The 13,924-nt window shown below is 42.2% G+C and overlaps 1 protein-coding gene across 1 annotated transcript in view; it reads right to left on the bottom strand.

Moving 5' to 3' along the window:
* Positions 1 to 626: 626 nt before the first annotated feature.
* The window catches only part of Karl (lipocalin/cytosolic fatty acid-binding protein Karl), a 74,305-nt gene continuing 61,007 nt past the window's right edge, over positions 627 to 13,924 (bottom strand). The window contains exon 3 of the mRNA XM_067153004.2: positions 627 to 3,182. Coding sequence (XP_067009105.1) covers positions 2,857 to 3,182 — 326 coding nt within the window. The 3' untranslated portion in view covers positions 627 to 2,856. The remainder of the gene's footprint in view (positions 3,183 to 13,924) is intronic.

Genomic DNA, 13,924 nt, shown 5'->3' with positions numbered 1-13,924 from the left:
TCTATACATGATAATGAAATCATCCCTGGTAATTACAGCGTGTTTAGAGCATATTAGAGAACATAAAGTAACAGGTAAACGCTTGTGTTTACTGTCAGATTAGGAATTCTAGGTAGGTGTGCGGAGTTTTAAGAATATTGAGTACATAGAGATCTTCCAGAAAAGGTCATGAGTGTAGTTAATGATTGAGTTACTGACAGGTCTTGGGGGCAGGGTATAGTGATGAATTCTTGGACTTATAGACTTGGTAAGTGTTGCCAGAGTCATGGACATTGTGTGTTACACGGATCTTCGAATATATATGTGAAATAAGAGGACCATGCGATCTCCTAAATAGTGCTTCCGTCCAGATTAGTATATTGCCCGACGAGGTGACATTAATCCCCAAGGAATTATGTTATTTTGAGGCATGCTTTTAGCTGCCTCTGAAAATAACCATAAGATAAACTCCATAACCGAAAGTTAGCTCACTAAGTCTTTACATGATGCTGAAATCATCCCTAGTAATTACAGCGTGTTTAGAGCAGATAGAGAACATAAAGTAACAGGTAAATGGAGGGGAAGTGGGGTGGTTATAGCAATTGATAAAATGTTTAAAACTCATCAGATTATTTATTACTCTCGTGAATTCGAATTTGTAATGGTTAAAGTTTAAATGTTGGTCATATTTTATAGGAGTTGCGTATTTTCCAAAAAAATCTACCTTGATCAATACTGTGAATTTTTTGAAATAGTTGAATCAGCAATAAATCCAGGAAATAAAAGTCCTCTTTGTATTGTAGGAGACTTCAATTTGAGAGAAATAAATCAGGATGCTGGTGCAAGTAAAGCAAGATCGGCAGCAATTCAGCTTCAAAACTTTCTAAATCTCATGAATCTAACGTCTAGAAATACTATCACGAATAAATTTGGATACTGTTTAGATTTAGTTCTAGCCTCTACATCAGAGCAAATTCACATTGAGCGAGATGACCAGCCTTTGTTACCTGAAGATGACTCTCATCCTGCACTGATTCTCTCAATAGAAGTTAATCTAAGAAAACTTAGTACATTGGTCAGTAGATCAACTTTTGGGCATCATAATTATAATAGAGCTAATTTTCAATTACTCTTTGAATTACTAACACTTGTGATTGGTCAGAATTGAATGACATTGAGGACGTTAACAGTGCTTTACATTGCTTCTGTAATAAATTCTATGAGATATTTGATTATTGCGTTCCTCTGACCAAGTATAGTAAGAGAACTTATTCAATATGTTATAACAAAGAAATAATACAACTAATTCGAAATAAGGAGTATCATAGGAAAAGAAGACATCGTAATGAATATAGTATGACAGAGTTCAAAATAAAGAGAGCAATCTTTGAAAAGAAAATAAGAATAGCGTATAAAGAATACATTCAAGGTATAGAAAGTAGTATAGCTAATAATAGCAAAAACTTCTGGCACTTTTTAAAGCAAAAGAGGACCAATAATCAAGAATGTCACAGATATGTACTGACTGACAGCACCTTAACTTCTAAGACAGAAATAGCTGATGGATTTGCCTTACTTCAAAAGTACATACACAAAAAATAACACTGAAAATAAAGAGCAGTATATTCTAGATGAACAGCAATATAAGGAGCCTGACATGCTAAATATTTCAGTGGTATCTGTTGATGATGTTAAATGTGCTATAAAAAGATTGCAAACTAGAAAGAGCGCTGGTCCAGATAATATACCCCAATATGTAGAGAAAGAATGCGAAGGTGCTCCTGCATTTCCACTTTGTATAATTATTAACAAATCTCCGAAACAAAAAATATTTCCTGATTTGTGGAAGATATCAAGTGTGTGTCCAATTCACAAAGATGGTAATATTGAAAACATATATAATTATAGACCAATATCAATACTATCAGTCTTTTGCAAAGTGTTTGAGTATATACTTTACTGCAATATCTATCAACATGTTGAGAAAGTCATCATAGAGCTACAAAAAGGGAGATCAACAAGTTCGAATGAGTAAACTTTACAAATTTTGTGTTATCTATTTCAGATCATGGAGGACAAGTGGATGTCATATACACGGACATGACAAAAGCATTCAATAGGATTGATCATCATAAATTTCTAAACAAGCTTCATAGTATTGTCTTTAGCCCTGAACTGGTCGAATTCTTTAACTCCTACTTCAGGAATAGATTTCAGTTTGTTAGTTTCAAAGGGGTAGCTTCATCTATGTACAGGGTATAAACCAAGGTTCAAAATTAGGTCCACTGTTGTTCATTCTGTTTGTTAATGATATTGGTTCTGTATCGAAGAAATCTAAATTTCAGTTATATGCCGATGACATAGAAATTTACAGGCAGATTACTTCAAACAAGGATAACCAAAAATTACAACAAGACCTCACAGCACTGGTTGAATGGGGAAAACACAATTCCTTTCAATTCAATGTTAAGAAATGTGAATCAATGATCTTTACTAGAAAAAGACAACCAAAAATCCATTCTTATGAACAGTATCAGCCTAAAATGAGTTGAAGACAAAAAGGATTTAGGAGTAATATTTGATAGTAAACTTCAGCTCAATATACACATAATTGATACACCTGTTTCTCAGATCTATGGATAGTAGCCATCATGATAGCACCTTTATGCACTGGACTACCCTGGGCGGATATCAGAGAACAAACCTGAGGATTTCTAAAAACTGGTAACTAGTACAAAACACCCGTATCCTTTCATGGCAATATTCGCCTTTAATAACAAAAATTACAAATATTTACAGAAATGTCTCTCCACTTTAGGATATATCTCAACCTGTGGAATGTTAGGAAAATGGTTTACAACAGACATCTCTTCAATGCTAAGAGACAGAACGCGAACGCTTTAGCGGGTGCCGACGCTTAGCATGGGCAGGCCGTACTTTGTCGCCATCTCCGCTTTTCTCCTGGGTGGAAGATGGTCTTGTACAGTTCTTCTGGTCCATGGGGAACATGTAGGCCAGATCTATATCATAACGTGGCAGTTTCTCACGCAAGTAGGTCACCACATTTGGCCCCAGATTTGGATCTCGGCTCATGATGAAGCTGGACAGGTACCGAGGACTTTTTGATTTCTCTGCACAGTGCATTAACAACGCCCATGACTTGTAGTCTGAGTCGAGAACGTATGTGTTGTATACTCCTTCATCTGAAACAAGAATTTAAAGAATGATACGTTTGGATACACGAGGATAGAGATACACTCTGAAACAAACAAACAAACAAACAAACAAACAAACAAACAAATAAAAATACGGGTAGGGGCAGGTAAAGGTCTGTCCCTTGATACCATGTTGTTCATAAATTAAAGATTCATTAGATAATCAATTCAGTACAGTTGCATTTACAAGTGAACGGAGATAACTACAGTAAGAGACGAATGGCACTGTAGTGAGCAATCTTCATGTCATTAAATAAATAAATTAAAATACATAAAAACCGATTGACTATGACTATGACTATGACTATGTGACCACAGAATGAAAGGTGTAGTTTGAATTGCGCGGAGAGTTATAGATTAGTGGGCAAGCTCCCGTCAGGACACTATAGTGATTATTTGTATGTTGTATATAGCCTAGTTGTCATCGTTCTTTTATAATAAAGGGCAGCTCAGTATAGGAATATTACGTTGTAATAAGGTTTGCCCTGTAATGGCATACAATTATATTTAATTCTATTATATTTTATGAATTCCGTAATGAAGGAAAATATTCTACTAAAGCAAAGTAAGAAATGGTCTTAGGCGGTGAGCTTGCTCCATGTCTTTACGAGCACGGATGTTTGTTATTGACAAACCAATGTTTAAGTAAGCCGAACAAGACTACGCGGCTTCGGCCGACAAAGGGATCAAAGACAATAATTACACTGTCGGGTTTTTCCAGTCAAGACAGAAAGAAGCGCTTAGCAAGGTAAATGGCGCGGAAACGCCCAAAACCCAGCCCCTAAGGTAGTGGGAAGGGACGGACCTTTGCTTTACTGTTAGTGGATAAAAACACGAATTCAAGATGATAGAGGGGGATTCTCGACAGTGAACTTGCATACAGTTGTACGTAAGTTACCGCAAGGCAGGGTTTGAATTGCGCGGAGAGTTAGAGGTTAGTGGGCATGCTCCCGTCAGGACACTATAGTTATAATGTGTATATATTGTATATAGCCTAGTTGTCATTCTTCTTTTATAATAAAGGGCAGCATTTTTGTACTTCATATTGTTATTTCGGGAGTTTCGGGGCCAAGTATGTACCTAATTACCTTCCTACAGGACTCCTCGGCAGAAAAGACAGTACACCAACATATAACGGTCGGTGACCAACCACAAGAACGTCTCACAGAACAGGTAGGTCACGACAGACCTACTTTCTGGTGTCAGCCGTGGGGTCCCGAGTTCGACGTTCGAACAGAGTGAACTTGCCGGAATACCGCGAGAAAACCGCGCCTTCCCAGAAGATTATCCAAATCGTGCTACCGCGTAGCTTTCGTTTCATGTGCCGCGCATCGCAGAAAGAGGAGCATCACTACCGAAGCCTACTAAGCCAGTCCGGCATAGGGGTAGCATCCTAGCAGCAGGTGACGCTATCCGGTGGACGAAGCAGCACCACAGCGGACTACTCATCCAGCCCAGCAGTGAGACAGCATTGAAGACATAAGGTAAGCTGAACATTAATTCGAATGGCACAACAAGAAAGTTCAGTACCAGCAAAATAAGGCACTGAGATGTTCGAGGATGCGGAATCTGTAATTATGAGTGGGCCTTATGTAACAGTAGTAGGACATCTCCTGATTGGACGAGAGTTTGATGGCAGTCACCCAGACAGATTACGAGAGTTTGTGGCGAATGTAGATGCTGCTGTTCGATTGATTAAATATGAAGATCAGGGATTATTTTAAATATATACTAACATAGATTACAGTCAAGGCCCGAGATAAATCGTTGGTCAGACGTGATATAATTTATTGTAAGAAAGCTAAACAGGCATTAACTGCAATACTATGGACAACAGGGTACGTTAGATTTGTATATGTCAAATGTTCAAAACGGCGCAGGATCCGCGAGAAACAGTTGAGAATTGGGCACACAAAGTAGATACATTGCCAGCCTCTATTCGAGAGGCAATACTCAAGGCGAGTTGGAAGGAGATCGTAACACCCAATTGATAATTGCTAGGAAAATCTGTGTAGCTAGTTTCGTGCAAGGGCTGGCCAATCCTCGAATATAATCCAGAGAACAGGCATATAGGGCCATCACTTTTGAAACGGCGGTCGCCATCGCACGACAGGAAGAAGACGTGATATTATCAAATAAGGCACGGGAAAGGCTACAACACAACGTAACTCAGGGCCTGGAAAGAGCAGGCCGGAGCTGGAGTAGAGGGCAGCAACCAAAATGGCATACCAAGCCAACACAAGCTGGTGTTAGGGCGGTCTGCTACAATTGTAATAGGGAAGGCCACATAGAAAGAAACTGTAGAAACACAGGAACACAGGAGGCTCGCACCACGCCGACCACTAATCCCAACACAAATACAGGGGGCACAACAAGTAAGCTAATATGTCGCTATTGCGGTAAGCCACTTAAAAAATTGTGATAGGTGTGGTTACACCGAACTAAGGACTGTTGGTTCGGAACGGGGAAGGTAGTAAGCACGCCATATAGGCTACGGGTGTGACAAACTAGAACGGGCCCATTGCAAGGGGACAACTACAGAGGCCCGCCGACTAAAAGGTATCAATAATTCAATGTGGAAGGCACAGTGCTAATTCAGGTTGCAAACTACGGAAGGCCACTAAGATTCCTCATAGACACTGGGTCTGATGTCAGCTTGGTGAAGAGGCAATCGGTACCCAAGAACAGCCAGGTCGTCAGGGGCGAAACAATTGAATTAATGGGTGTAAGTAAAGGAAGGATTTACACCCAGGGTACTGTGCGCTTCGCTATTGGAAATACAAATCACATATTTCATGGCGTGGGGAGTGACTTCCAATTAACACAGGGTGATATAGGTGGGCGACACATCCTGACAGATAGCGTTATTGAATATAAGGAGGGTAATGTCACCATTAAGGGCAGGAAATATCCTATGGAAGTGCGGGAGGTGAGGCTAATCCGTCTCGAACCACGGACCCAGAAGTTCATTATCATTGAAGTAGACCGAAATCTACCGGTGGGAATTGTTGAGAGGGAAGAGGTGGCCCCAGGAGTGTACTTTGCAGAGTGCCTGACCATGTCTCAGCACAATGAAGCGGTGGTTAGCATGATGAAAACCACTGAACAAGAGGTGATTTTACACAGCCCGCGAGTGTACATACAGGAGTTAGAAAAGACCTGCCTAGCATAAGTGCAGAAAGTGGGGCAGAACAGAGGAGTGGCAAATGGAGAACCAGTAACACAGAAACCCCGATCGCAGTGGGTATTAAACTACCTGCGAGTTGATCACCACACGCAGATAGATAAAGAAAGGATATACTCTGTGCCGAGTACAGTGATGTCTTCCATCTTGTGGGAGACAAACGAACATGCACTAACGTATTGCAACATGAGATCCCTATGTCGCAGGATCGATTCCCGATGAATGTTCGACCATATAGGTATCGAGCACAGAAAATGGAAATAAAATTCCCGATAGATAAGATGTTAGGTGACGAGATAATTATACCTAGTGTGTCACCCTGAAATGCACCTTTACGCTTAGTGCCAAAGAAATTATATGCTTCAGCGAAACAGAAATGGAGAGTATCAATAATTAAATGGGGTGGCGATAGGGGTCAGTAATCCTCTTCCACTTATTTCGGAACGATTATATGACCTTGGCAAAGCGAGATAATTCTCGACTCTGGATCTCGCGGGTGATTATTACTAAGTGTTATTAAAACCTGAAGATAGGGCTAAGACAGCGTTCTCTGCGCTAGGACACACGTATGAGTTTAAAATATGCCAGTGGGGTTGAAAAACTCACCGGCCTCGTTTACCAGGCTGATGAAAGCTGTACTTACAGAATTAACAGGTATCAAGTGTTTATGCTACCTGGATGTCCGGCTCCATAGCTAGATGGTTAGCGTGCTGGCCTTTGGCCACAGGGGTCCCGGGTTCCATTCCCGTCAGGGTCGGGAATTTTAACCATAATTAGTTAATTCCGCTGGCACTGGAGCTGGGTGTATGTGTCGTCTACATCATCATTTCATCCTCATCACGACGCGCGGGTCGCCTAAGGGAAATCAAAAGACCTGCATCTGGCGAGCCGAACTTGTCCTTGGGCACTCCAGGCACTAAAAGCCATACGCCATTTAATTTTGCTACCTGGATGACATCATAGCGTAAGGTAGCTCAATTCATGAGCACAATGCGAAGTTAAGGGACGTATTCCAAAGGCTGAGAGAGATCACGTTTAAACTCCAGCCGGATAAGTGTGAGTTCCTGCGAACCGAAGTAGCATTCTTGGGACATATGATCACGGACGATGGTGTTTTGCCGGACCCACACAAGGTACGGCCGTTAAGGACTTTCCGAGGCCAACTACTAGCCGTCATATCAAACAGTTCTGTGGACTGAGTGGGTACTATAGGAAGTTCATCCCTAACTGTAGTAAAATCGCGAAGCTACTACATCAATTAGTAAAGAAGGACGTTCCCTTTGTGTGGGGAAACGAGCAGGAACAAGCGTTTGAAACGCTGAAGCAAAGACTAATTGAGGAACCTATACTTCAGCATCCATATTTTGAAGAATCCTTTGTTGTTACCACTGATGTAAGCAAGGAGGCTGTTGGGACAGTTCTGTTACAAGGACCTGTTGGAATAGACCTTCCAATTGTCTATGCAAGCAGAACGCTTAATAAGGCAGAAATGTCTTTAAAATTTGCTTTACGTCGCACCGATACAGATAGGTTTTATGGTGACGATGGGATAGGAAAGCCCTAAGAGTTGGAAGGAAGCGGCCGTTGCCTTGTTTAAGGTACAGGTCCAGCATTTGCCTGGTGTGAAAATGGGAAACTTCGTAAAATCTTCAGGGCTGCCGACAGTAGGGTTCGAACCCACTGCCTCACAAGCTCACAGCTGCGCGCCTCTAACCGCACGGACAACTCGCCCGGTCAGAAATGAACTACAGCGTAACTGAGAAAACATTGTTGACAATAGGGTTGGCTGTGAAATATTTCAGGCCGTACTTGATTAGACGGCATTTAACTGTGATGACAGACTACAAGCCATTGAAGTGGGCCTTCAATGTGCACGACCCATCTTTAGGCCTGCTGAAGTTCAGGCTGAAGCTGGCAGAACACGGCTTCGAAATCATATGCAATAAGATAAACGGAACTGCAATGCTCTAAGCAAAAATCCCACTGAAGCCAAGTGCTAAGCTCGAGTGGTCAACTCGACTAGGTACAGGCGACAGTAGAGACTCAGACCTCAGACGAGAGTAGAGAGGATGCCACGGCAGAGAGAGTTGAAGCAGAACGTAGCGAGGTTTCCGAGGATGCTAACGCAGAGGAATTTTTGCCCGAGAATGACTCATCTGAGGAAGTAAATGAGTTGGATGAAGACGAGTAGTTGGTCATCCTGAAGGAGTGTCATGATTCATTCGTGGGAGGTCACCAAGGAATAACGCGCACGTATGCTCGGGAATGTGAGCGAGTTCGTTGGAAGGGGATGAAGAGGGACATTGAGCGCTATGTTCGCATGTCCCTCCAGCCAAAATAATAAGGGGACCAGACCAGACGTCAGAGCCCCATGGTGATTACGGACACACCTAGCATGGTCTTTGAGAAGATATCCCTAGACGCAGTTGTCCCTCTTCCTGTGAGGGAGACTGGGAACAGGTACATTCTGACATGCCAGGATCAGCTGTCAAAGTACCTCGTGGAGAGTGCTATGCCCAATCAAGAGGAAGAAACCGTAGCATGGGCGCTAATCATTAACGTGGTAAGTATCTATGGGATTCCAGAGCAAGACAGTAATTTCATGAGTGACGTGCTCAAGGCGCTCTGTAAAACACCACGCAATCGGAAAACGCATACTACGGCCTACGCAGTCGAACGGCAGTGTAGAAAGATTCCATAAGGTGCTCGCGGAGTACCTAAGGCATTATGTCTGCTCAGGGGAGCAAAATGACTGGGACAAGTATCTGCCCACGGCTAGCTTTGTGTCTAACACCACGAAGAGCACAAGTATGGGACCCCCTATGAATTCATTTTCGGAAGGAAACCAAATATCTCAGGTGTGCTGCAAAAGCCACCCGAGGTAGGTTACAATGAGTATCAGAACGTGGTGGAGGAACTGACGGCACAGCTCAGACGAAATAATGAGGCTGCCAGAAAGAATTTAATTGAACGAAAAGATTAGAGAAATAACACTACAGTATGATAAAAGGCAACATGAGATCACATGAGAGTGACAAGGTCCTCTTTGACAATGATGCATTACGAAGGGGACGATCCAAAAAGTTAAGCCCACCATTCAAAGGTCCTTATGAGGTAGTATAATTTTCAGGGGTGATTTGCACCCTACAACTGAACAAAAAGGGAAGAATTAGAGTACATAAGAACCGTTTGAAACTGTATGTGTAGGTAAGATGAGAATTTTCGAAGCACAATTACCTATAGGAAGGAAGTACAAGTCCTTAGGAAACAAAGAGAGTGACCGTACCTTTATGAAATGTGCACACCTGCGTACTCCGTACGGGATACGAAGCGAAGTCTCTGGGCAGCAGAATTCGAAGAGAATTAGCTAATCAATAGGAACCCAGGTAGAAAAGTAACGAATATCCTGCCTTTACCTTGCAGGTAGACAGAGGACGGTGGCGCAAATGCTAGGATTGTTCACCATCGTAGCAGCAGTGGTAGCATTGACGCCACCACTTTACGAAATAACCGGAGAGATGCTGGATGTCCAGGTGACACCGTATGGGAACACTCTTCGGACATACTGCGACGATCAGGGTGATATATATTATACCATACTGAATGAAATTTGGTTACCTATGTGAACTTGAATCAATTGAATGATGTATTTTCGAATGTCAAAAGACACATTCACTGGATAAAATTAGTAAGTACACAGCTAGAAAGAAACACTAATTTAATGTGACAGCAAGACGTTAAAATGCTAAGTGCACAGTTAGAAAGAATTAAAGAATCAAAATAAATAATTACTCGGATTACTAAATGGATAGGGGAAATTGAAAACACTAGACTAAAGCGAGGTTTGATTAATGTAGTAGGTTCCATTGAAAAGGCATTGTTTGGAACATTAAGTCAGGATTAGCGGAGAAATACGAGTCAAAAATCACTGAATTGGAACAAGAGAAACTCTCAATCATGAAATTTGCAAAAGAACAAATGATAGTAGTAAAATCTATATTGCAGTCTATGAACAGCACCATTTATGATGTCACCGCAAACGGACAGAGATTAACTGAGAATATTGCAAAAATTGGATCTTGTCAATGGTACGCTTCAGATACAGAAGCAATTAAGCAAACAGAATTAGAAAATTCAGTAAATAGACATTTGCTTGAGATTGATGGCCTTCTCATACAACTGTATGAGCATTACAGTGTTATATTGTCAGGTATAATGAATGCACAAGTAGGAGTCATTCAAATGCAGATAATTTCAACGGATGAAATCATTAAAGGTTATAAGAAAGCTCAGGGAGATTTTCCTAAAGGATTATCTTTGTTATTTGATTTAAAGTCAGCTTGCAATTACCTGATCTAGATGTGCCATGCTAAATTTCCCATTAATACGGTGTATGTCCAAAACAGTTGTGCGACAAAGCTACTCAGCGGAGTTAATTAGGTTCCAAACAATTGTGGCAAAATAGTACTCCTCGTACAGCAGCTTGAGTGGATAACCTCCATCAGAAATAATTATACATATATGTATCCCCAGAAGAACCCGGTAACATGTATGTGTAAGGATACTACCAGTGATATGATGTTAGCAGGCACCGGTATTCTTGTGTTAAATACAGGCTGTACAATAAACATAGCAAACTACAAGGTGTAGGTGAAGTAAACACTACGCAGAGTAACGATTTCGTGCCAGAAGTGACACTTGGTTATGACTGCTGTGAACCGATAGGTAGTGAAATTAAATTAGAACAGGTGCTTGAAATAAATAATTTGTCGTTGAATAACCTTTCGAATCGCATTGACGATCTAAAGTGGGCAACCCATAAGACAGATGACGTGAAGAAATTTGTGAACCAGAAAGAGGAACTACACAGACAGTTGATGTATCAACACGTTAATATGTATAAACATATTGTTTGGATTCTTATTAACATTATAGGTTTAATTTTATGGTGTTATTGCTGTAATTGTTGCTGTCCCAAATTACAGTTTCCAGCAAAGAGATGCTTCGATGGTGCACGGGCGCAATGCCCAAATATTTGCATAAAGCCAACTGTAATTACGAAGGTTTGCAAGGTTACAACGACAGATGAGGATTTAACGATATTCCAACATCCCAGGCGGATCGGGGGACGCTAGCAGATGTCTGAGAAAATAACGGAATTACACTCCAGGGCTGTTGGGGGACGCCCTAGTACGCCTGTTAGGTTCATAGAATCAGCTGAAATAAATACGAGTTTTGACCAGATTAGAGAACAACCTTTCCCTTCAGCACAGACTCGCAGATCCTCACGCACTGGCAACAGTAGAGTGTAAATACGAGGTGTGTTCAAAAAAAGACCGAACTTTGTAAATTACGCGCAAACCGCAACATTGAGCGAGTTGTGACTGTGGCGGCGCCTAGCGGCAACTTCTGACAACAGACCGCTGCTTTCCGCATTCCATTGCCTGCATTATCAGTTGAGTTAGAGCCTCTGAAGTGATTGCGTGTGTCACATGTTCGTCGAATTCTATAATGAAACAGCTTGAGGAACAACGCGTGTGCGTGAAGTTCTGCTTCAAAGTTGGGAAAACGTTTGTGGAAAGATTTGAAATGTTGAAGACCCTAGGCCTGGGCGACCTTCCACATCAACAGACGGCCGAAAAAAGCACGAATGAGTCGTTCAAACATCAAGGTGATGCTGATTGTGTTTTTTGATTGGAAAGGCATTGTCCATCACGAGTTTGTACCCCGAGGCCAGACAGTGAACAAAGAACTGTACCAGAATGTTTTAACGCACTTGAGAGATGCTGTGCGCAGGAAGAGGCCTGAACTGTGGGAAAACAAATCCTGGATGTTGCACCATGACAATGCGCCAGCACATGCCTCTCTCTCGGTCCGCAAAACACCAAATTCCTGTTGTGCCCCATCCGCCCTATTCTCCCGACTTGGCTCCAGCAGACTTTTTCTTATTCCCCAAATTGAAAACCACCATCGTTTCCAAGACATTGATGAGATCAAGGAGAATGCGACGAGGCAACTTCGCGCCATCAAAGAAAGTGCAAGAAACGTTGGCAACACGCTGTTGATACTGCAGGGGACTATTTTGAAGGGATCAGTCTGTGAAATGATGTAAGCTACATAATAAAGTTTTTCTAGCCACAGTTCGGTCTTTTTTTGAACACACCTCGTAGTATAGGACAGAAATGGACGCAACGGAGGGTTGCATCCCTCTTATTGTGCAAAAGGACAGATAAGGAGGAGGGAATCGGGCTATGTGAAGTATATGATGTAGATTGCTCCACGTTTGAAAGTACGGAGGGCTCCACCATTTCTTCCCTAAAGGTGAGGGGGGAGATGTGTATACAGACCTTCCCAAGGGTCGAACCGGCGGACTGTCAGATAAGCGGCAATCGGGACTCCATCCCAGAGTATCAGGAAAGGAACAACCCAGTATAGGAATATTAAGTTGTAATAAGGTTTACACTTGTAATGACGTACAATTATATTAAATGCTATTATGTTTTATGAATTCAGTAATGAAGGAAAATATTCTAGTAAAGCAGAGTAATAAATGGTCTTAGGCGGTGAGCTTGCTCCACAAGACGTCGTCACATCAACAAATGTGCAATATAATTATTGGCGTGAATACTTCTATAATTTCGCTCCAGTCGGTCCAGAAAGTCGACCAAGACATTTTTCAGGTGAGATTTGTCATGCTATTATTTCTAAACCACATAACATATTCCAAGGAAATAAACGATGGTCGACAGACGAAGGATCACTGTATCCATCGTAATATTGCGTCGACCGAGCTCGATAGCTGCAGTCGCTTAAGTGCGGCCAGTATCCAGTATTCGGGAGATAGTAGGTTTGAACCCCACTGTCGGCAGCCCTGAAGATGGTTTCCGTGGTTTCCCATTTTCACACCAGGCAAATGCTAGGGCTGTACCTTAATTAAGGCCACGGCCGCTTCCTTCCCACTCCTAGCCCTTCCCTGTCCCATCGTCGCCATAAGACCCATCTGTGTCGGTGCGACGTAAAGCAACTAGCAAAAAAAAAATCTTGCGTCGGAGCGGTTGACGTTATCTAGCGACACGCTGGAGAGGTAAAGCTGAGACACATATTGGTGGGTCACGCAGCAAGCCGAGACGATGAGGAGCAAGTTGACTATGATAGCGGACGGACGTACTGTACGTACTTCCGCATAGTCCCTCTCCTTGCCAGGGCTTACCAGTACTTATCGGTACAGCCAGGGCACTTGTACGTCTAAGTACAAACAAGAGCATTGTCTTCAGCTGTGTACTTCTAAGTTTTTTTTTTTTTTTTTTTTTTTTTGCAAGTTGCTTTACGTCGCACCGACACAGATAGGTCTTATGGCGACGATGGGATAGGAAGGGGCTAGGAGTGGGAAGGAAGCGGCCGTGGCTTTAAGGTACAGCCCCAGCATTTGCCTGGTGTGAAAATGGGAAACCACGGAAAACCATCTTCAGGGCTGCAGATATCCAGGAGTGATAGCAAGCATCGGGAGACCTCTCAATTACGACTACGGTACCACAGTGGAGCATTT

This window comes from Anabrus simplex, chromosome 1 (genome assembly GCF_040414725.1).
Source record: "Anabrus simplex isolate iqAnaSimp1 chromosome 1, ASM4041472v1, whole genome shotgun sequence".
Lineage (NCBI taxonomy): Eukaryota > Metazoa > Arthropoda > Insecta > Orthoptera > Tettigoniidae > Anabrus > Anabrus simplex.
Note: the sequence above shows the minus strand (reverse complement) of the source record. Positions and strands in the feature narration are given on the sequence as shown.